Source organism: Myotis daubentonii, chromosome 16 (genome assembly GCF_963259705.1).
Source record: "Myotis daubentonii chromosome 16, mMyoDau2.1, whole genome shotgun sequence".
Lineage (NCBI taxonomy): Eukaryota > Metazoa > Chordata > Mammalia > Chiroptera > Vespertilionidae > Myotis > Myotis daubentonii.
The window spans coordinates 6308672-6331730 of record NC_081855.1 but is presented as its reverse complement, the minus strand read 5'-3'; the positions used below and the strand labels follow the sequence as shown (position 1 = coordinate 6331730).

At 47.8% G+C, this 23059-nt stretch overlaps 1 protein-coding gene across 1 annotated transcript; it reads right to left on the bottom strand.

The window, feature by feature from the left end:
- Nucleotides 1–1155: 1155 nt before the first annotated feature.
- LOC132219350 (phosphofurin acidic cluster sorting protein 2-like) lies at nucleotides 1156–4289 on the bottom strand. The gene is given in 4 exon segments (XM_059671712.1): nucleotides 1156–1962; nucleotides 1964–2101; nucleotides 2103–2703; nucleotides 3286–4289. Coding segments are annotated over 4 exon segments (2538 nt in total). The 5' UTR covers nucleotides 4278–4289.
- Nucleotides 4290–23059: the final 18770 nt, after the last annotated feature.

The window sequence follows — 23059 nt, the reverse complement described above, 5'->3', positions numbered from 1 at the left end:
ACGTGTCTGTACCTGGAAGACTCTGATATATTTGCTGAGTGAATGACCCCAAACCAGCCCCATCACAGATAGTTGGGTGACCCTGGGCCCCACTGCTCAGCCCTGGGGTTTCTGCTCTGGCTTCAGCCAGGACAGGGACCCATAACAGAATCTCCAGTCTCTTTATGACATGAGAAAAGAGCTTAGCCCTGGGCCCCGAAAGCATCACATATGAGTAAGAAAAAGGACCAATTAGCACAACCACACCGCTGCTGCAGACCTATCCCCTATCTGGGCACCCAGAGAAAGCTTTAGGGGAGCACACTACAGGGTCCCTACAAAAACTTTATGAGGTTGCTCCTTGATTCACCTCATGTTCTTAGAAACAAACACTGAGAGGGATGCAGTGATCTGAGAGTTCACAGCCAGCAAGGGGCCAAATGACCACTGTGCTGTGGAGGGGCAGGTTGCTCACCTTGTAAATAGTTGGTACAGCTGTTGGGTGGCATCAAATGTTCTGTGATAACCTGAAGAGGTAGGGACCTAGGTGGGTCGCTGCTCAGCAAGGAGGGCACCGGTGTTTCCACCCCGTGTGCCTGTGTGATCTGCACCGTACAGCTCTTTTTTGTTATGTCGCCCTGTGAGACCGGAGTTCATTGGGAACTATAAGTGGATGGTGCTGGGGCCACTTGGTTGGTTGGCAGCTGGGGTCCAAGGCTGGGCTGGCTGGCCTCCATGTTGTGCTCCGGATGCCCCAATGGGAGGCCAGCCCTTTGCCTCTGGCCGCACAGCTCTGAGTCTGGGCACAAGCTGGTGCCGGCTCCCAGGGTTAAACTGAGCCCAGGTTTCCAGGAAGGGCAGGTCTCCAAGGCCAGAACCCTTCTCACTGACAGTGCTGGGGGTTCTGAGGCCAAAACCCACCTTCCATGATGCTCCATCTCAACTATGATCTCCTGACTCCCACCTGCCGGAGCTTTCTGGTTATTAAACAGAGCATTTGGGGGTCTGAGCGAGGGCAACCCCCTTAGGTTCCAGGCTGTGAGCGCATTCAAACTCAAAACAGTTTCTCTGTGTTTCCAGGGTCTGTGCCTATAGTAAACTGAACTGTTCACAGAAAGCAGCTGGGTCCTCCTGGGCTTGGCCCAGGCAGAGTGAAGGGCAGGGGGAGGGGCGGGGCTAGAAGGTGGAATTGTTGTGTTCGAAGATGCAGACTGGGAAGTGTTTGACGTGGGAGGACCATCGGGCTGCCAGCTGGAAGAACGTCACGTCGTTCCACTCCACGCCGTCAATGAGGACCCGCTGCCTGTGCTCCTGGTTCTTGGCTGAGCAGACCAAGCGGCCGATGCCCTGGATGCACTGGCTGTTGGGCTCCAAGTCCGTGCCCTTGTCCTTCTGCGACAAAAACATCACCTTCTTTTGCTTCTCCTTGGTGATCACAGTCATGGCCATTGTGGGCGTGGCTGCAGCCTCGCCGCTGCTGGGCAGCCTGCTGACCTGGAGAGACTGGAAGGTGCCCCGGAGTGTGTTTTTGGTGGCAGGCAGGTCTTCCTTCTCCCCGCTCCTCTTCCTGTTTGTGGGCTGGGCTGCCGTCCAGTAATCCACCTGCAGCTCCATCAGCTCAGCACCCACATTCTGGCCGGGGGAGGACAGGCCCCCACTCACTGACCACAAGGAAATTAGCTTGTGTGTGGCCTCCCTGGCGGTGGACAGAAGCACATTGGAGCATGAGGGGACGGCTTCAGCTGAGTCTCCTGACGTGGCTGGAATTGGCTCCACTCTTCCAACTTTCACTGCCCCCACAAAGGGAATGAACTTCTGCAAGAATAGCTCGTCCAGGCTCTTCGGCTTAGAGATGAGCATGGCCTCTGCGATGGGCAGCTGGAGGACACAGTTGGCCCCTGTGAGGTACTCTCTGATTTTCAACACAATGTTCTGCACAGCATCCTGGGCCTCCAGGTGGTAGAACAGTTCAGAACAGTTCCCACCAGGCCAAGTCCCGTAAGAGTTTGTAGTAGCGGCAATCCACGGAGCCCAGGTACCTGGCCAAGGGGTGGGAACCCAGCGGGATGACCAGGAAGCACATGTAGTCTAGCCATGACCAGGAAGCACATGTAGTCTAGCCAGTCCGGGGCCTTGTGGGACAGCTGCTCCACAAAGACCCGCAGCACGGTGCTGAAGTAGTGCTGATCCCCCGCCACCGCGATCTTCACTGGCATGGTGGCCTCGGTCTTGCAGTTGCGGTATCTTTGTATCCAGGAGATGATGGAGCTGAAGGCCTCCTGGACATCCACCATGGAGGCGGTACACACGGCGGGCAGCGTGTGCTGCTGCAGGACGTCCGACAGGGACTGCCCCTGCCTGTCGGAGGTGTTGATGAGGATGATGTTCTTGGGTAGATAGTCGTTGGACATGAGGCTGTCGTTCAGTTGGTCGAACACAGTCTGACTGGGAACCTGCAGTTGGCTCTGTGGGTCTGCACAGCGCTCCTTGATCAGGCTGTTGGCCGACTCATTCAGGGACCTGCTCCAGCCCCGGCGGGCGGGCTGCTTCCCCTTGGAGCTGGTAGAAGGGATGACCAGAGACTCGGTCTTGGTGGTGCGCCTCTTAGTGAGCATGTCCTGGGCAGAGGTCCCTGCCTCCGGGCTGTCCCCAGGCTGTGCCGGCTGCTCCCCAGGTTTGGGCATGCTGTGAGCCACCCAGTCGGAGCCACTGTCGCTTGAAAGGCTTTCACAGTATAATTTGGGCTGGTGGGTCCTGAGGACTCTGTCATCCTCCTCCATATCTGGGCTGGACAGGCTTTCAGAATATGACATGAGCTCAGGCATGGGAGGGGTTGGGAGACGGTCATCATCCTCCATGTCTGAGCCACTGTCCATGGGGCACACCACGCTCTGAAACAGAAAGGCCAGGTCCTTGTCCACATCGGGGACTTCCTCCTCAGACTCCTGCTCTGAGTCCAGGACCTCCAGCGTCATTTGGTACCTGTGCAGCCACTCTGCGACTCTCTGCTGGTAGTGCTGTTGCTTGATGGTGGACCTCCTCCTTCCTATCGGTTTCTCCAGGTCCAAGTCATCCTCGTCCAGGTCATGCCTGTAGGCCGCATTGTAGCTGACCTCCAGCTCAGAGCAGACGATCTCAGACTCTCCCTCACAGAAGTTATGCGTGGCCTCCACCTCGGTGCTGGCCGGCATGGCTTTGTCCAGGTGTTTGATGGTCTGGCTCGATTGGGAGAAGATCCAGCTCTTGACCACCTTGGTGGGTGGGGTGCTGTAGGCCATCGAGTCAGAGGCACTGCCACTGAACAGCTTGCCACCCGGGCCCTGGGTCTTCCCGGGCATGCCGGCCAGCTGAGGAGGCTCCTTCTGGCTCCGGGCACTGTGTAAGCTCCTCGTCTCCGTCTGCCAGCTGGAGTGTGCCAGGCCTTCAAAGTATTGTCTGGTCTTGGGCTTGGTGTTGCTGAGGATGCTGCTATCGTCCTCCATGTCTGGGCCACTGTCGCTGGGATGCTGAAGGGTGTCATAGAGAAGGTCCAGGTCCTCCTCCACCTCAGGGACATGCTCCTTAGGGTCCTGATCCGAGTCCAGGACCTCTTCTGACATGTGGGACCTGGGAAGCAGTGCCATGACTTTCTGCTTCAAGTTTTGTTGCCTGCATTGCTGCTGCTTCTTGGGCTGCCCCAGGTCAAAGTCAGCTTCTTCCAGGTCCTGCCTGTGTGTGAGATTGTAGCTGGCGTCCAGCTCAGTGAAGCTTTCAGATGTCCCCTCCATGTGGCTATCCATGGACTTGGCCTTGGGGCTGGCCTGCATGCTGCCATCCTCGTCGCCGATGGGCTGACTGGAGAGGGAGGAGATCCAGATCTCAGCCACCGTGATGGAGGACCCCTGGATCCTGCTGCTGAGGCTCAGCACCTGGCCACCCTCAGGTGGTCGCTGCATCAGCTCCGCCATGTGGATGGCCCCTGTGGCCAGTGTCCTGTAGCCCAGGATGGTCCGGTTGTGATTGCACTTCCTCTGCTGCAGCATGATCTGCAGCTTGTTGCCTTTTCTCTTGAGGAAGTGGGGGTACTCCAGGGAGAAGGTCAGCGCCAGGTCAGTCTCCACTGGTCCGCTGCTGGGCAGCACAATATCATGGGATCTCAAGATGCCGTTGGCGCCCTGCATCTGCACTGCTATCACCAAGGAGACGAGCTCCTTCTCCAGCCCCTTCAAGACCACCAGCTTCTTTAACGTGAAGCTGCACAATCTGGGCACGCAGCCAGGTCTGGAGCAGTCTACCTCCCAGGTAGACAAGAAAGTCATGGGCACTGGTGTGTTGAGCACAGTGGGCGAGAGGGCCAGGCCCGCAGGTGGCGAGGAAGCTGCAGCTGCTTCCAGCGTACAGGTACTTGATGGTTCCTCCCCCTGTGGTGGGACAGAGGAGGGACATGATTGGTGGCAAGAGGTGGGGCACAGGTGATCGAAGGAGAGAGTAAATGACAAATAGTCACACACTCATCTGTGACTCGCACAGGTAAGGCCTGCATGGTGGCCTTTCAAACTCAGAGACCTAAATTAACCTCACAGTTAGCCTGAAATTAAAACTTGTTATCTAAACGCAGTTTATGGTGTGTAGTCATATGCGAGGCCAGTGTCTTCCCTGAGAATGGTCAATCTTTACCTTAACTGGGCCTGTCTGTTGTCTTTTGGCATCTGTGATAACATACCTTTGGAATGTTAAAGGAATTTTCCTTTTTCTCGTCACCTAGGAGCACAGGCACTGCTATGTGCTCTGCAGAGACCACAAAGCTGCTCATTGCTATTGAGTTCATTGCTCACTATCCTGTGTGCTCCTGTATGAGAGAGGTATGTGTCTCTCGTTTTACTTTTTATCTAATCCCAGAGATTTCCCTGCTTTGCTTTCTCCTGCCTCCCTAAGCAATGGATTTCATGTGACCCACATACATCTTCACTTTTGATTGTATGTGTAAAAGCAGGTGCAATCCTGCCATTCTTGGAGCACTACCTCAATACAGTGAGATTTTGTTTTCCGGCCACTGTTGACAGTTGGGCTCCAATAAACTCACAAGAATTCTGCACAGGGTTGAATGCTGCTTACATTGCTATTTACTTGGCTTACTGTGGCAGGATTCCAAAGGTCACACAGGACCGCCCTGCAGACCCAGACACGGTGCTGGGATCCAGCAAAGGGCCCGTTGGGCCACCAGTTCCCTGCCTGTCAGGTGCATTTGGCTAAGTTGTCTCTTGAATCCAGAACCTTCCTTTGCTTGTGATAGTGAGTTCGACTTTAGTTAAGCTGTATTTTTAAATCCACAAGGTGGAACTAAGGTTAAGTGTTGACAGAATCAAGGCTAAGGAGAGACCAGAGGAAACATGGGTGGCTGGTTTTTGACTCTGGGTTTTCATTTGGATTTGCTTTCTGAGAGTCTGAGCAAAAAACCTTCACTGTATAAGTGAGAGCTGACCTTACTCAGCTCCGAAGGCTCACATCCTCCTTCTGACCTGAATCTTGCCTGTTCTTAAGCAACTAAGAATCTTTGTGGAGGTGTCAGAGGTCATTCCTCACGCCAAGCAGGAGCCCCATAGAGAAATTCCAACTCAACTCTAATTCACCTGACTGGCTCCTCCGGGGAGAGCCCATAAGGTTAGGTCCACCAGCATTCCCAGCCCTTTCTGAGGTTTTTGTTTTTATTTATTTATTTATCCTCACTCGAGTATATTTTCCCCATGGGTTTAGAGAGAGAGGAAGGGAGGGGGAGATACAGAGAGAGAGAATGAGAGAGACATCGATTGGTTGCCTCCCCTAGGTGCTCCAGTAAGGGCCAGGGATCTAGCTGCAACCGAGGTACATGCCCTTCACCTTGAATCAAACCCAGGACCTCTCAGGGCCTGCATTCTACTCATGGAGCCAAACTGGCTAGAGGCCTTCAGGTCACTTTAGATAACTGGGAGAGAAGCCGAGGCACAAAAGAGGGGTGTGAGCATAATGGAGCTCAACCCAGAGCAGCACACTTCGACCCACTCCATAACATCCCTGGAAAACTTGCTCAGATTCTGCAAATATAAAATAACAACAATAACAATAAAAACAAACACACCTGTAATTAACATGGGAAGTTGTGCCCCCAGGGCTAGGACCTCCCAGACTCCAGCCCTCATTAGCCCCTGATAGGAAGCCTTTTCTTGCAAGTGCTTTACAGAAATGGGCAGATTTAACTTGAAAATATCAACTGAAAAATGGCCAAGATAAATAAATTTTTTGCAGGAAAAAAAAGAAAACTAGAAATATGCTGGCCCCAAAATGAAAATGACTGAATAGGAAGCATATCTTGATTTGGAAATTAGAAGCTTCTCAGGAGAAGCATGGAAAATTCTTTTAAAAAATAAATTAATGAGAAATTTTAGAGACCATCTCTGACCTCTCCTGAAGCGAATAAATGCTAACAACCCATTCTCCCCCTTCTATAGCAAGTCCACTACATCTTTTGCTCTCTGAGCTTCCTTGTCCAGATGTGTTCTTTCCCTTCCCTTCTTCCTTCCCCTTCTGTCTCCTCCACTGCCCCTCCCTACTGACTTAAGGGAAATGAGAATAGGAGTTCTACCAGCTCCCTTTGGAGAAAAGCTGCTCTCAGCCAGAGCGGAACCAGCAATTGTTCTCCATTTTCTCTATGGCCCTGATTGGCTCCCAGAGAAATGTCACTGTTAGAACGTGTAATCCTGGCTATTCTAACCTATCGCAATTAATATACTCCTGGTTTCTGGGAGCAAAAGCAAGAGAATTACTAAATATGGTTGTAAGAAAACTCCTATAGAGAAGTCTGCCCACTCTAGGGATAGAGGAAACTGAAATAGGATGTAGAAAAAGTAAACAAACATAAGAAGCATAGGGTTGCTCCAAGAGTGTTTCCCCTTCTCACTGTTAGATTGGGAGAACTTGAAATTATCATAAAAAGGGAAGCTCTAAGACTCCTGTAGATACTGGCGCTATCTTATTGTTCTTAACCGCACCCACTAATTGCTTTCTCCATCGGACTAAACCTTCTGTAAAAAAATGTCTGCTTTTTAATCAAAACCTGTTTCCTTTCAACTAGGGGTTGTTATGGATATATATATATATATATATATATATATATATATATATATATATATATATATATATATATATAGTTTGCTAATCAAATCTTTCCCAATTCACCTGATAGGTGAGGTTTTTTTTTTCTTTTATATGAAATCAGTGATGCCTACATATCTTTCCACAGAATAGTTATACATTTAGAATAAATGAACCAGATACTGAACCAAAATGGAAAGTAATGATTTTAAAGGAACCTTCCATGAGGAAACTAACCTTGAGACTGAGCAAAGGTTTGGTAATCATCTTTTCTTTATTAGTATCTTCCACGAGAGCCTGAGAGATGGCTTAACAGGGTACCCACCCTACTCAGAATGTCTCCAGACAGCTCAGAGACATGCACACATGTCTCTAACACTGGGCTTGCTCATAGGTCTCTCTATAGATGCGGAACCAGCCCACAGTGACTTGAGAGTCCTCTTATGGAGTACATATTCACCAAGTGGGAGAAACTTGACCCTGAGAAACTCAAGAAAGAAGCCAATCTTCTTTTGTTACACCACCTACCTGGTCCCAGTATAGAGTGGGTAATAGAGAGGTTTGGCACCATTAGTTTTAAGACTATCATGCAGCTAGAACCTGTATTTCATTCCCAAGGGAGATGGACAGAGGTTTCCTATACCTGAAAGCCTTTATACCTCTCAGAGGTGTGTGCTTTCTGGAAGCTAGAAAAATGTTCCCAAATTGAAAGAAACATTCCAAAAATGGACAAATGAATTGGTCAGTCCTTTGCCAACATTTGGGTGGCAACCCAGTCCCTGGGGTATTGAAAATGACTATCCTTGTTTTATGAATTAAGTTTTCAAGGGGCCAGAGGTTTGGCTGCAGAAGCAATTCAAAGCCCACCAAATCCTTTTACCTTCCCCAAACCACCCCCCTAATTCATTTCAGAAACTTATAGATAACTAGAGGCCCAGTGTAGGACATTCATGCACTGGGGGTGGGGGTGGGGTCCCTTAGACAGGCCTGCCCCCTTTAGCAGTCTGGGAGGCCTCAGGGGCTGTCCAACTCACGGCTTAGGCCCGCTCCTCACCTCCCCCTAGGCCCCCACCCCCAGTGCACTGACCAAAAGGGGGCAGCTCCTGTGTTGAGTGTCTACCCCCTCGTGTTCAGTGTGCATCATAGTGACTGTTCTGCCATTAGGTCGATTTGCATATTACCCTTTTATTATATAGGATTGGCTTCATGCAACCAAAGTCCCAGAACCTTTGAAGTGAAAAGACCTGAGTTCATTTTTTAAAATAAAACTACAAATCTCTGGAAGGTATGTCTTATCCCACTAGAAAAAAAATGCCTCCCCGACCTACACAAATCACTTTAGCTTATTTCAACTATTTCTTTCTAACTTAGTAAATTTTAATGAAAGTTATTGAATAACTAGATATTTTGAAATAACATGAAATACTGAAACATTTTTTGCAAGGCAAGTTAACCTGCTTTGGGGTTTTTTAATACAGAAGGTTTATAAAATGGATTTGCAGCTGTTGGTATAATGACTTGTGTTTGGTTGAAGATGTGTTTCTTGGAAGTGAGAGTGTGATTAAAATATGTTCATTGACGTCAATCTAAGGCATGCTGGTTGTTCCCTTTTGTGCTTATCATTGGGGAAATTAAGGCTCCTAAGAGTTAAAAGTTCCAGGTAAGTTGGAGAAATTACATAGTTGTGATAATGAAAGGCTTGAGGTAGGGAGAGTCATATTTGAAGGAAAAGGACAAATGTAAGTTTCTGTAAGGAGAGTTATTTCTGAATGGGTAAGAAGGTTTGTGAAAGTTGAGAAAAGGTTTGTAAAAGGGGGTACACAGGCTATAAAATTTTGTGAAAGTTTTAACTTTATAAAAAAAAATTCTTGCATTTTCTCTGTGAAAATTAGTAATTCAAATTATGTGTATGGTGTGTATGTGATGTGTTCATCTATGTGTATATGTGGTGAATTTTCAGCCTCCAGATGGCATTACTAGTAGATAGTCTTCTATTGGCCTAAAAAGATTAAATACTTATGTAAATTAAGGCGAATTCTGTAGTCTGGACAAAATATTTAATATTAAAACTGTTTCTAAGTGTGTTAATGTCTTTTAGAGTTATTACCATAAGTCTGTGTTTGCTTTCCTTCGATTTACAAAAAGTCCAGGCTGTAAGCTTTTGTGTATGTATATTTGCAACCTTCACAAAGTTTCCAGTTTAAGAGACTTTTTAAACCAGCGGTTCTCAACCTGTGGGTCGCAACCACTTTGGCGGTTGAACGACCCTTCCACAAGGGTCACCTAACACCATCCTGCATATCAGATATTTACATTACGATTCATAACAGTAGCAATATTACAGTTATAAAGTAGCAACGAAAATAATTTTATGGTTGGGTCACAACATGAGGAACTGTATTTAAAGGGCCAGAAGGTTGAGAACCACTGTAATTTAGACAAAAGAATGACTTTGAGTTAATTCCAATGTGCCCTTGAAGACTTCAAGGATTTGTTCTGTATCCTTATTGAAGGAATGTTTTTAAACTAAATTAGGCCTATTTTATATGTTTGAAATTACATGGGATGCTTCGCTAAATAAAAAAAAAATAAAAATGACTAATCTATTTGTGGACATATGCTTTCATTAAAATGGATGTTCTAAAGATTTCAACCGGCTGCATGAGGGACCCACCAAGATTCAAAGAAAAGTTCAAATAGGAAGCTCTCAGGTGTTACAGTTCACTTGTCAGCGACACCAGTCCAGCCAAGAGGGATGGTTCCCTGTGAGGGCGTCTGGCAGTGAGACTCCAGATATTTGTGGCGCAAACATTGGAAGTTTATGAATTATTTCTAATGCTCAATACAAGAAGCCATGGACAATGTTTTAAAATCTTACATATTATTTGTTCTTCTATATTGAAATTATGTATTGAATCTAAATATACATATACTTACATATATTTTATATTATGCTCTCTCATTTTACAGTAATTATTCTTTTCCAAAAATTATACTCTTAAAATGTTAAAGCTTACTAAATAAGCAAAGTTTATTTTATCAATTGCATTATAATCAAATCTATAACCATGCCACTTTGTTTTGTCATTCATAGAAAGTTATTGTTTTACTCTACTGCATTTTCAAATATGTTACATCTTTAGAAAAATCCATGAAAATAACTCTGACTTACTCTAAATTAAGGTTTCTAAGCAGGTCACATCTTTGAACTGAATGAAGAAGTATAGAACTCCAAGGAATAACTGAATTTATGAAAATACTGGCAAATAATCAGGATAAACAAAAAAATGGGTATGGGACTAAATGAAGTGAAGATGATTATTGTTGTTATGACTCGTCTAAAATACTGCTGACTTTTAAAATTTTTGTTTTCAAAATATAAGGAAAACTAGAAGCAGACATCCCACATTACTATCCATGACTCACTAAGGTTATCGGGACTGATAAATTAGTGACATTCATTTCACAGTACTCCCGAGAGACAAAGACGTCAAAGATCAAAACTTACAACCAGGAGATTTTTGTTTATTGAAACACATTCATTAAAGCCTCTCTCCAAAGTGTTAAAAAGGACCTTACCTTATTAGAGGCCTAACCACAGGTGGACATCTGTCTGTGACACTGGCCTCCATCCACCACGGACATTGAAGACTTGTCAAGGACTAGAAACCACTGACCATGGGGGCTGACAGCTTCCCCAAGAAGTCAGCAAGGCCTGGATGCTGACAAATTACTGCTGCTCAAACCTTGTTCTTACATCACTTCATGGTTTTAGAGTAAGTCCTATGTGCTGGAACTGCTAAGTACTAGAGATCAGTAATGCTAAAGTGTTTTCAACAACATTCTAATGGAATACAGAAACATGAGAACAATGACCTGATGTGGTTCCCATAGTACAAGTGGACTTAAGTAGACAGCAAGGGGACATTTCTTTGTGGGGAAGTATTGTGTGTCCACTTCCAAAGAGAATTACTAATGAGCAATTGACATTTCTAGACTGTGGAGATACATGATATTAACTAAGCAGGTGAGCCATTGAAAAACATTTCAGACAGAGGGAAGAATTAGAAATATTGAATTGAGTCAGGAAACAATAAGGGATGTGGGGGTTGCAAGTACTGGGATCATCAGGAGGTTGGTTCCCAGGACAGGAACATGGATGGCAGAGCAGAGAGGAAATCAGACACCAGCTCTGAGAGCCCTGGCATGATGGTCCCTAGCAGTGACCCGCAGTCCTGGTGCAGGAGGAGAGAAGGGAAGCAGATCTTCCTGCGTTGGAGAGCAGGTGGAATGAGAAGGGGAAGGGAATGGACAATAGTGAGGAGAGAGTGAGATGTAGGTGGGGAAAAGCTCAGACATGTCCTAAATGATGACAAGCTGCAGAGTATGGTCAAGACAGGATGTCCCTAAAGTGGAGGGAGGTGATGGTCTCTGCACTGAGTTGCTAATGAAATGGTGAGAGTAGGAGTTGGACAAACATTCTCATGGATGAATCCCGAGTTCCTGCAGGTGGGACAGAAGGAGATTTTGGAGACAGTTGCCTAATCTGTCCCTAAATATGTGACCTGATTGAAGGGTTAGTAGGAGACTGTGAGCAGGAGGTAGGGAGTGACCCACCCAGATGATGGGATCTCCAGAAGGGGGTCTTCTGGAGCAAGAGAAGCATGTCTGGTGGTGGCCCTGTGTATACAGGTGAGTGCTGACTGGCCTCCTGGCACCATGGAGACACCCACATCTGTGGGAAGATCCAGTGTTTGCTCAGATAGCCCTTGTATCCTGCTTGTTTCTGAAATCCTCAGCTGTTAGCACCCTTTTGGATCTTGAAAGGCCCAAGGGTAATGACATGACTTTAGATGACAGATAAAGGGACCAGTCATTCAAGATGCTCAGCATGAACTCCACTCCTCCCTCCGTGCCCTCTCCTCCCTGTTCCTCTTCAGTCCTGTCTGCTCACTGGGAACCCAGAGGTTGTCTGGAATGCAGGACTAGCTTTACTCCTCGTACCTGGTGCACCCATCACCAAGTGGTTTCCCCAGATCTCAACCCCTGGCTTTTAACAAACCATTGTGAGGTTCAGCTCAGCCAACAGGGTGACTCTCTTCCCTCTACAGGACACACAACAGGCTTAAACAAACACACAGATGCACAGTGAGAGGACACACCTCAGGAGCCCAGGACACAGGACAAGAGATCCAGTCCTCTGGGCATAACAGAGTGTCTCATTCACAGTGACAAGTGCCCACGTGTCTGCAGTGCCCTCCACGGAACCCGTTTCATGACGCCCGTTCCCCTATGTTCTCAGGGTCGTGCTGGGGCTGAAGCAGGTAGGCCTGAGGCACTGTGTTGATACTTGCTTTCCTGCTCACTCACTGCAGTTTCTTGATGCTGAGATGCGGGTCCAGACTTGAGAAGGAAAAGCATGGCTGGGGCCAGCAGAATCCTTTGTGCTGCTCACCCCTGGGACGTGGCATGTTGTCTGCACTAGGGAGCAGCGGCAGCTGTGGAGAAAAGGCCCTGCTGAGAGTGGTGGTGACTTATGTTGGAGGCCAGAGGGAGGGTGCCCTCACGGCACCTTCCTGGGTCAATCCCCGTGCAAATTCCACAATTAGATTCACCAAGAAGTGGCAGTTTTGACAGCATATGTAGGCAAGGAAAGGAAGAAAATGGGCCATATCTGAGGAGAGGAGTCACTTTATCGATTCTCGGGTGTCTTGGAAGCTTAGGGTCGGGCAGGGCCCACTGCCTTCTCCTGAAAGGGTGCTTCTCTGTTGCTCTGATTGTGGTAGTTCATGGCTGTCCTCCCACCAAGGACAGAAACTCAGGAACACTGAACATGTCTTCATTCTTTCCCCTTTCCTTGAAGATATGGGACAAGTCATTTTTTCAGAACAGCTTCAAATCTAAGGCTAAGGTGACAGAGTGCACAGGCCCAGTTCCACTGGGTTATGAAATGGGAAATCAGGGAAGATGACAGTAAACAGACTGTCAGGTTCTGATAGCAAGGAAGTGGGGTACACAAGTCTTTGGAAGGTACACAAGTCAGTCATGGTGATAATATGTTCTCTTCTTGGATCTACAGAAGCAGCTCCAGAGTAAGATCAAGGAACACGTAAAGAGGAAACACCAACTCTGGTGCCTTCTCCAGAGCCAGAGCAGGCTCCAGGCACAGGTGTCACTGAACTTCCAGATGTGCTACCACCTGCTGCATTGTAAACAGTAAACAGTAAACAGTGGCCAAGTCAGAGCAGCCTCCTATCTCTGTAGGCGCTGAGCTGAGTGTGGGTGGGCAGGACAATGGTGACTGTCACAGACTTCACATGACGGGGCAGTTGCTGAGACTGGAGGTAAAGCCCCTTGAATAACACAGCCTTTTCTTTCCATAAATAATAAGATGCCCACTGTGCCCCTGCAAGGCCTTGGGGTTTGCACCAGTGAAAAAATTGGCCCTCAGGACTCCTATCTCAGAAGACACAGTTGTAGGGGGCCACACCTTCCTACATCACACTCCTCTAACCAGAGATGTGCAAGCAGCCAGCCTGGTTCGCTGGAGATGTCCTGCCAGTCAACCTCCTCCAACGTCCCTGGTTCCAGAGATTGTTCTGCAGGCTTATGTGTAGACCACTTGCTACCCAAAAATCCATATGGGGCAACATGAGACAGATGTCTCTAATACATCATGCGAGGTCAGAGACACTGCAAAGACCTTTATACATGGAGGGAGGGAGAAAGGTAGGGATGGAGGTGCACCTACAAGGTGGAATACGTGATTTTACGTGTCTGTGCCACAAGTAACAGCTGCCAGGCGAGGATCATCTTATTTTTGTAACTTGGAGAGTATTTACATTAGTTTCCAAATTAAGTTGAAGAACATAATCAAGTGAATATTCCTCAGAGAAATCCTCCAAGTTCAAGAAGCATATTCTGAAGAAAGTGAACTTGTCAAATTTGGAAGTAGGTCAAGGTCATTGTCATAAGCTGCAATGACTGCCCTCCAGTGGCCGAGTGAGACATGGCACACGTGTTGTGGGGCTCCTGGTTCTGTCAGCATTGGAAGCAGAAACCAAACTGAGCCTTTGCATGGGCTTGCCTCCAGACTACAATAAAATAGTAAGAGTCAATCTTTTGGGGTACCTTCTAGTAGAAGTCATTGTCCCGTCATTTCACACTAGGAAAACACAGTCTTTGTCCCAAGTCTGGTATTTCAAGGAGTCTGTATTGAGCTCCTGAGTCAGGCCCTGGGTTCCAGGACAGAAAAGCCAGGCAAGGTCCCAGGCACTGGACTTGAGGGTAGGGGCAGGGAAATGTGGGGATAATGGGTGCACATCACCCTGCCATATGTTGGTTGAAAAAATAGTACATAAATCAAAAGCATATTGATGGAAGCCTTCAGATTAAACAAGAAACATTTCAGATGATTGGATCATTCCCCCTCAAGCTATCTTTCACCTACATGTAAACACAGTTATTCCTAACATGGGGTCACCCTATATTCCCACTCACCATTCATTTAACATGAATATTATCCCTCTTCTTTAATAATTTTGAACCTATGATTGCACAGCTGAATAGCACTTCTTATGATACATTGTACATAACTGACCTGCTGCCTACCTCTTGGCCAACCACATCTGTTTGTCTCTTCAAAGTGCAGTTTGACAGCTATGAGCTCCAGGTAGCTTCCAAATGTACAACCATAAACTATCCCTCCAGAGCACACGCACCACATTCGTTACCCTTAAAGTGCCAGCACTTCATGCTATGTCTTATCTCCTTGAGATCAGAAGCTTGTCCCAAGCCAAGATTCTGCTCAATCAACCTCCATCCAGCTCTTACCACAGCGCTTGGCATATGGTAAACAGTCCGTAAAGACGTGAACAGCACCATAATTCTAAACGAGTTCCTCATGGTGTCAGAGAACTTTAATTGTCCATCAAAAACCATTCACCCAAGTTGGGGAGCACACCTGAATGGCACAACCCAGCCCCCCTTGGTGCCCTCTGAGCTGCTGTTGTCAGTGGGACAGGACCAGAACTGAGGTGTGCTACAGCAGACCGGGCAGATACAATCCACTGGTCTAGATGTAATGACCTTGTGGGGGAAGAGAAGCAAAGCAGACACAGAGAAGGTGACAACTGGAAGGGAAGAGAGGTTGGAGGCACTACCTAGATGTGACAGTCCTCCTCCTACTTTAGCTCCTACCCACCAATGAGCCTGAATAGCCCTAAGAAGCACTTGTTGCAATAACCCATTGTGCAGGCAGGAGAGATACAGGCCCTGACAGGTACTATGACTTAATGCAGGATTATGAAGAGGTAAGAATGAGGGGGTGAGCCTGACCCCAGGTCTGTCTCCTCAACTCTGGGACCTTGGCTGAGATTAGGCCTTCTAGGGTGCTGGGAAGAGGGGCGTGGTGGGGGCAACTATGTACAGATATGGTGTTTCCCAGAGAACAGGGATCTGCAGATAGCAGCCCACAGGTCTATTTGCAGAACTGTTAGTAGATGAGGGGACTCAGGGAAGACAATCCCTGGAATTGAGGTCACTTCTCAATAGAACTGGGGACCCTTATAAACAGGCACATACATTCTAGCAACAACCCAACCGCCAGCTCACTTGCCAAGAGGCGTTTGCCAGTGCAAGATCTTCTCTTGCTTTGTTCCCAGTGACTGGTGCTCTTGCTTCCGGAGACCCCACAGTGAGAGCTTTTCCAGATGGTGGAGACCTTGATTCAACCCTCGTCCCTGTTCTCTCTGGCCATTTTCCAGAATATGGCCTAAGGTAACACAGGCGGCCTTGGCCAGACAAATCCTGGCTAGGCCACCTCTGTGCACCATCCCTTGGCAGCCCACATTGTTACAGAAAAACCGGAGAAGAACCAAAGAACGCTCTGAGAGTTTGGAGTTACACTTTATTCACTGTGGTGGACTTAGGGAAATGAATCCAAATTCTAAGCACTGCTACAAGCAGAACTTCCCTTTTTATGGAAGAGCCAGCCCTTTGTCTGCTTGCTGGTGGCGGCCTTGAAAACTACACAGTTCTATCCAATTAAAAATGCACCTGGCATGGCATTGGGTGTATCTAGTCTCTGGCCTACAAGGTCAGACAGCTAAGTTTATCTCCCCCATTATTCAAGCAAGCTAAAGCAGGCTAGAAAGCAAAGTTATATTTTGAATAAGAGGCCATCTAAAGAATAGCAGAGAATTCCAAACAGTAGTTTTACAAAATAGAGGTGTGCCTTCACAACATAGCCCCCAGTGCAGGAAGAGGCTGCTGTATGATGGATAACCTAGCATTTCTGTCATGGTCACACCCAAGGACTGGCAGGCAGATGGAGATGGGTTTCCAGAGGAATCTCTCATCTGTGCCAATGGGAATGTTAGGCCCTCAGGCTGTCATGCCTTTTCCTCCCCTTTGAGGGTCTAAGCGGATCATGGAGTGTATGTGTGTGTGTGTGTGTCTGGAGTGGAGGGTCACAGGGACCGAGAACCAGCAAAAGAGGCTTTTCTGGTGACCGGGACCTGTATTTACAGAGCTCCGCACAGGACAGTGAAATGGAGCTGACAGATGGGGTCCTCAACTCCATGTTCCTACAAGGGAAACAGGTGTCCCATACATCCTCAAGTGTGCAGCACGGGCTCAGGATGAGTGTGGGTGCTGAGGTGACCCAGACTCAAGGACCCCATGCAGTCAAAGGGGTCCCTGGGTTCCAGAAGCTGCCTTGTTACTCCCCTAAGATCCCTACCATATTCCAATTTCCAAAGGAATCTGGGTCCCCATCTCTTCCTCCCAACCCACTCTCACTGTCCATTCCCTGTCAGATGGGATGCAAAGTCACTGTCCACAAAGTGGTAGGAATATCAGAGGAGAGACTTAGTTCCATTTCACTTTATGCTCAGTCAAGAGTATTTTTGCATTTTTCTACTTACTTTGCCTTTTTAATGCCCATCCCCGAGTGTCCATGTTGGCCTGACAATCCTTACAAACCTTCTCCCACTCTTACACATCATTGTGATTAGTAGGGATGATTTCCCCAAAAGGACATGGGGCTCAAGGTACCAAGTCTGTTGCTTTGCCATTTGCTTCCCCGAGGACCACATCCACTTGGCTCCTCCATGTCAGGAGCTGGAGCCTCCCTGGGCTACACAACATACCACGATGGGACCAGTTATCAGGGCTAGCGATGCATCTCTTCACTGCTGTGAGACCTGGACATCATCCCCTTCTGTTGCCATATCAACCATGTTGCCCTGAACATCCCACTTGTCCTAATGGCCTGACCCTCCTACCCCAGGAAAAGCCTCTGTGTTCTCATCTTCGAATGAGATGTTTTGACAGAAATCCCAGGACTGATACTGTTAATACAAGCATGTGCTGTCCATCCTTTGCTAAGAAAAGACCTAAGGTACTAATGTGTCTCACCAGTCCCCAGCTCCAATTCTACTTTTCCTGTCAAGAATATTTTCTCCTGTCAATGTAGAAATTTTCAAACCTGTGAAGAATTGATGTGAATTTGAGCCAAAGTGTCACTAATTGCCAGGAAACAAAATCTCAATAGAAGCAGATAATGCTCTGGAGAATGGCAGTTTTGCACCTTATTTTATACATTACAGTTCAAACAGGAGACCTATATGGATTCCACGAAATCCATTAGTGATAGCTTAGGGAGGCTAGAGACAGCAAAGTGGGGAAACCTCTGGGATTAGATAAACAGCAAGATGATAGACACATACTTCTTTCACTTATGTGTGTGTAAGACAGTTAACAGTCAACAATGGACTCAGTGACAATGAGGGGATGTGTGGTCTCTGCAGAGAGCAGAGTGGGGCATGTGCTTTCAGGAGTCTTAATTAAGGAAATTTGTATTGACATTCCAAAGATATGTTATACTATAGGCAAAAAGACAATAGACAGGCTCAAGTAAGGTAACAATTGACCTTTGTCAGGGAAGATGCCGGCCTAGGACATGACTACCCACCATAAACTGATTTAGTTTAAAAGTTTTAATTTCAGAACATCCTTTATGGTTACTTTAGGTCTCTGAGTTTGCAAGGTAGCCAGGTTGGCGTGTGCCCCCCTGTGGTCACTCCTGCCCCACCTCTTGCCACCAATCACTGAGTGTCTGGGGGTTCAGTTTGAGCTGTAGCCCCCAACCCATCTGGCAGTTTATGAGCTGCCTCTGATGGAACATGCTCCCTCTGTGCCCACACAGGTTGGAAATGAGACCTCTATGGGGCCTGCAGCCACAGCTTTTTCACCACCTGCAGAGCTGGACAGCATCCCCCCTGCCCACAACAAACAGGTGCCCATGAACTTATTGCTCCCTGGGAGGTGGATTGCCCCAGCTCCACCTCCACCTGTATGCCCAGGCTGTGAAACCTCACCTTAACCAAGCTGGTGGTTCTAAAGGCCCTTGAAAGGAGATCACCTCCTTAGTGATAGCTGTGAGAATTAAGGACTCAAAGTGCATCCTGAGGTCTGACCAGATTCTGCTGCCCCCCAGTGGATTAGTGAAGACTGACCTGGAGCTGACCTTCTCCCTGCAGGACCCCCTCTCCCTCTAGGCAACAAACTGCAGATCATGCTGCAGCAGAAGCAACACCTTAAAAAACAGACCATCCAAGGGTACAAGATGCTCCCAGTGGGTAACATAGACATGGCTGAGGTGATGCAGGGAGCCTCCGAGGATGGCCAGGTTTTGAGCCTCTACACAACCATCAGGGAGGCATCTGCCTACATGGCGGAGGTCAGCATCTACTCCCTGTCCAGCCAGTCCATGGATCCTGAAAATAACACTCAGCAGGCCCTCCCCAAAGCCAAATCCAGGGTTCAGTACACTGAGAGGGAAGATAAAAATCTTCCCTGAGCATCAGGCCATCCATGATCCTGAGCGGGGGCAGGACCTGGAAAAGGAGGACTGCGATGTGGGAGAAGCCGAGAAGCAGCACAAAAGAGTAGTAAGATCACCATTCATGACCAGGCAACAATGTTCCAACAAGAAAGATGGGATATAGCTGTTCTGGGTGCAAGTGTAGGAGAAAGACCTGGACCTGGAGTAGGAGTCTTCAGAGCATGTCCCTGAGCTGGCGGAGGACCTGGATATGCTGTATGACTCACTAGAAAACCTCAAAGACTGTGGCCCATGACAGTGTCCTAGGTACCCCGAAGCCCTGGCTCAGGCTATACCTGGAAGACCTGTTCCACTCCAGCTCTAAGATGCAGATGGAGAATATCCACAGTGCCAGAGCCAGAAGGAGCCTCCAAGTCCAACCCATGTGCCTGAGAAGATGAGCCACAAGCAACCAAGGCACTGTGTCTCAGGCTCAGTGGCCCACAGCACACCCACCCCAGGGAGAAACTGGCACAGCCCTAGCACTGACCAGAGACAGAGACCTCAGCCCTGGATGTGTCCACAGAGATACTGCCACCCTGTGTCACCAAGACCAAGTCTCTCATCACCTCCACCAGATCTCAGGGGAAGCCGGTGGGCTGCTGGGGCTGGAGCACATCCCGGAAGGAGCAGCAGGTGGGAGAACCAGCAACAAGTGGTCCAACAGACAGGACAGCAAGCACTGCTGAGACGTGCCCAGCCAGCTGTGCAGGGTCCAAGTGTGGGAGGAAGACCTGGACCTGGAGCAGGAGTCTTCAGAGCAAGTCCCTGATCTGGAGGAGGACCTGGATATGCTGTATGACTCACTAGAAAACCTCAGTGACAGTGGCCCATGACAATATCCTTGGTACCCCGAAGCCCTGGCTCAGGATAAACCTGGAAGACCTGTTCCACTCCAGCTCTCAGATGGAGATGGAGAATATCCACAGTAGCCAAGTAGCCCCAGCACCTCTCACTCGGGGTTCCAAATAAACTTCACCCTCACAGACAAAAGAAAGGACCTGCAAGATGCACACTGCCCAGGCACCCCGCCTGGACAATCTGATCAAATCCCTGGTGCCCACCTTCCTGGGCAGTGACCCAACCTTCATACCCACCCACCATTCTGTGTTAATACAGAACATTTGCTACTAACAACCTGTGTGGGACCAACCATGTACCAGGTCAGCCCTGTCCCTCCACAACACAGTGGTCACTCAGTCACCTGCTTGCTGTGACTCTTCAGGTCACTGCAGCTCTCTGATCGTTGGTTCTTCTGAACACAGGGTAGACTAAGGCCCAGCCTCATAGGGTTATTGTAGGGACTCCAAGGGGTTCTCCCTAGAAAGAGCACACTGGGTGCCTGGACAGTGGAGAGGTCTGCTGGAGGGGCTATGGCTGTGCTAATTCTCCATTTTCTCTCCCTCTTGACAAAGCCTCTGCCTCATTTGTGATTCTCCTCTGGGCCTTGTACTAAGCTATTTTCTCCGTTGATAAAGAGATGAGAGATTCTATTAGGTACCTCTGTCCTGAGTGAAGCCAGATTAGAAACCCCAGGGGTGAGCAGTGGGGCTCCAGGGTCACCCAGCTATGTGAGATGGGGCTGGTTTGGGCTCATTCATTCAGCAAATATATTTGAAGCCCTGCCAGGTACAGACCCGTGTCTCGGTACAGACCCGTGTCTCGGTACAGACCCGTGACTTGGTACAGACCCGTGTCTCGGTACAGACCCGTGTCTAGGCAAAGACCCATGTCTCGGCACAGACCCGTGTCTAGGTACAGACCCGTGTCTAGGCACAGACCCGTGTCTAGGCACAGACCCGTGTCTAGTTTCAGACCCGTGTCTAGGTACAGACCCATGTCTAGGCACAGACCCATGTCTAGGTACAGACCCGTGTCTAGGTTCAGACCCGTGTCTACGCACAGACCCGTGTCTAGGCACAGACCCATGTCTAGGCACAGACCATAATCCAGTGCACAGAGCAGACTCCAAGCCTGCACTGCAGAGCTTCCTTTTATTCAGCAGAGGTTCAGTCACACTAGGCTGCACAGGCAGGTATGTCCACAGGCTGGTTGATGTGACATCCTCCTGGCCTCCTGGGGTACCTCTGCATCTTCCCATGTATTGAAGAGGAGGGTGGACCTCTGTACCAGCAAAAACTGTGAGTGGGTTTAGAATCAGACCCGTGAGGGGAGGATGGGGACTGTGATTTTCAGAAGCTCACAAAATCCTGGATCACACAAGTAGTGGGATTTCTGCAAGAGGACAGAGTTCTGAGGCCTTCTCCTGGAAACAAATGGAGGGAGTCAAAGAGAGCTATGCATGTGGATTTGGGTGTTGTAGGTGAGTAGGAATGGGATAGAGCTTGGGCCACACAGAGAAGAGCTCCCAGGGGCTGGGGTTAGGCAGAATCATACATTCGCTCAGGTCAGTGCCCATGGCCTGCAGTCTGGAGGACTTCCTGGGGTGGGGGCGTGAACTGAGACTTCAGTGATGGAGATGAGAGGTTCCTTCCTTGGGAGTTGCCCAAAAGGCAGTCATGGTGGTAACATGTTCTCTTCCTGGATCTACAGAAGCAGCTCCAAAGCAAGATCAAGAAAGACCTAAAGAGGAAATGCCAACTCCAGTGACCTCTCCAGAGCCAGAGCACGCTCCAGGCACAGCTTTCCCTGAACTTCCAGATGTGGAACCATCAGCACTTTGTAAGCAACTGACCTCAGCCCCTGCAAGTCATGTTGTCCGAGGTCCTGGGAAGCAGCCTCTGTCTGCCATCACCAATAATAGCAGTTTTTACAATGTTTGTGTTTATCTTACATACATACTTTGAATTTTACTGATTTTCTTATACTATTGAATGAAATGAAATGTATTTTGAATAAAATTTAATAAGATACTATTAAAAATTAATTTAAATTATACAAAACTTAATTCTTTCTTCAGTTTCCATTTCAACATCATTAAGTACATTCACAATTTTTGGCAACCACCACATCACGTTACCATCCTCTCCAGAATATTTCCTCCAGACCAATCCAGGTGGTTCCAGTCATCGCTCATCCTCCCCACTCAGCTTCTGATAGTCCCTCATCTCTCAGTGTCCCCATGGATTTACCAACTGTGGGTTTTCATGGAAACGAAATCATAGCATATGAGGCCTTTGCTGTCTGACTATGTAATGAATTAGATGAGAAGACTGATTGTGATTTGGTGAGAACAAAAACAATTTTTATTAAGAGGGGAAAGTCCCCAAAAGGCGAAGATAATGTGTAAAAAGAAAACCCCATATTAAATATTTGCATTACTGTGGGGAATGGACCACTTTGAGAATTATGACATGAGAGCTGGAAACCATGGGGAAATGCCTGGATCGCTGAGACACCTTTCTTTTTCCTGTTTCTATTGTGCATAGAATGAAAATATGAAAGCCAGATTTTTTCCTTTATTGTCATATATTAAGTAATAAAATATATGTTTTTTAAGGCTTTAGGAAAAATAATGTTTTTTAAATGTTTTTATTGACTTTAGAGACAGAGGAAGGGAGAGGGATAGAGAGGTAAAAACATACATGAGAGAAAACCATTGAATGGCTGCATGCCTCCTAAGGGGATCCAGCCAGCAACTGGGGTTGTGTGCCCTGACCTGGAATCATACAGGGGACCTCTTGGTTCATGAGTCAACACAATACCACAAGCCATATGGGCTGGGCAGAAAAAAATGATGTTTATTAGTTAAATAAGGATTTAAATGGGAACCAAAAGAAGATACACTCAGTCCTTCTACCAACAAATAATTGCCATGAACAAGAGGTTTCCATCTTTTCATCTCAGTGCTGCAGTGTGTGGGGTGTTGTTGGGAGAGCCTATCAGGACTCTGCTCTTGTGTAACCTGACATCTCCACAGGTGGGCACAGCACAGCCTCGTTCCCCTCATACCTTCACAAGAATACATCATAGGAAAGGTGTATTGTTACCTAGTCAGTGTGCAGCTGCCTGCCATATGGGACTTTACTTTGGAGGATGTAGGAAGCCACCCATTGTCTTCACTAGCAGAGAAGTGCAAACAAGGATCCCGGAATGCTGGTGAACCTTGAATACATGGCAAGGGCC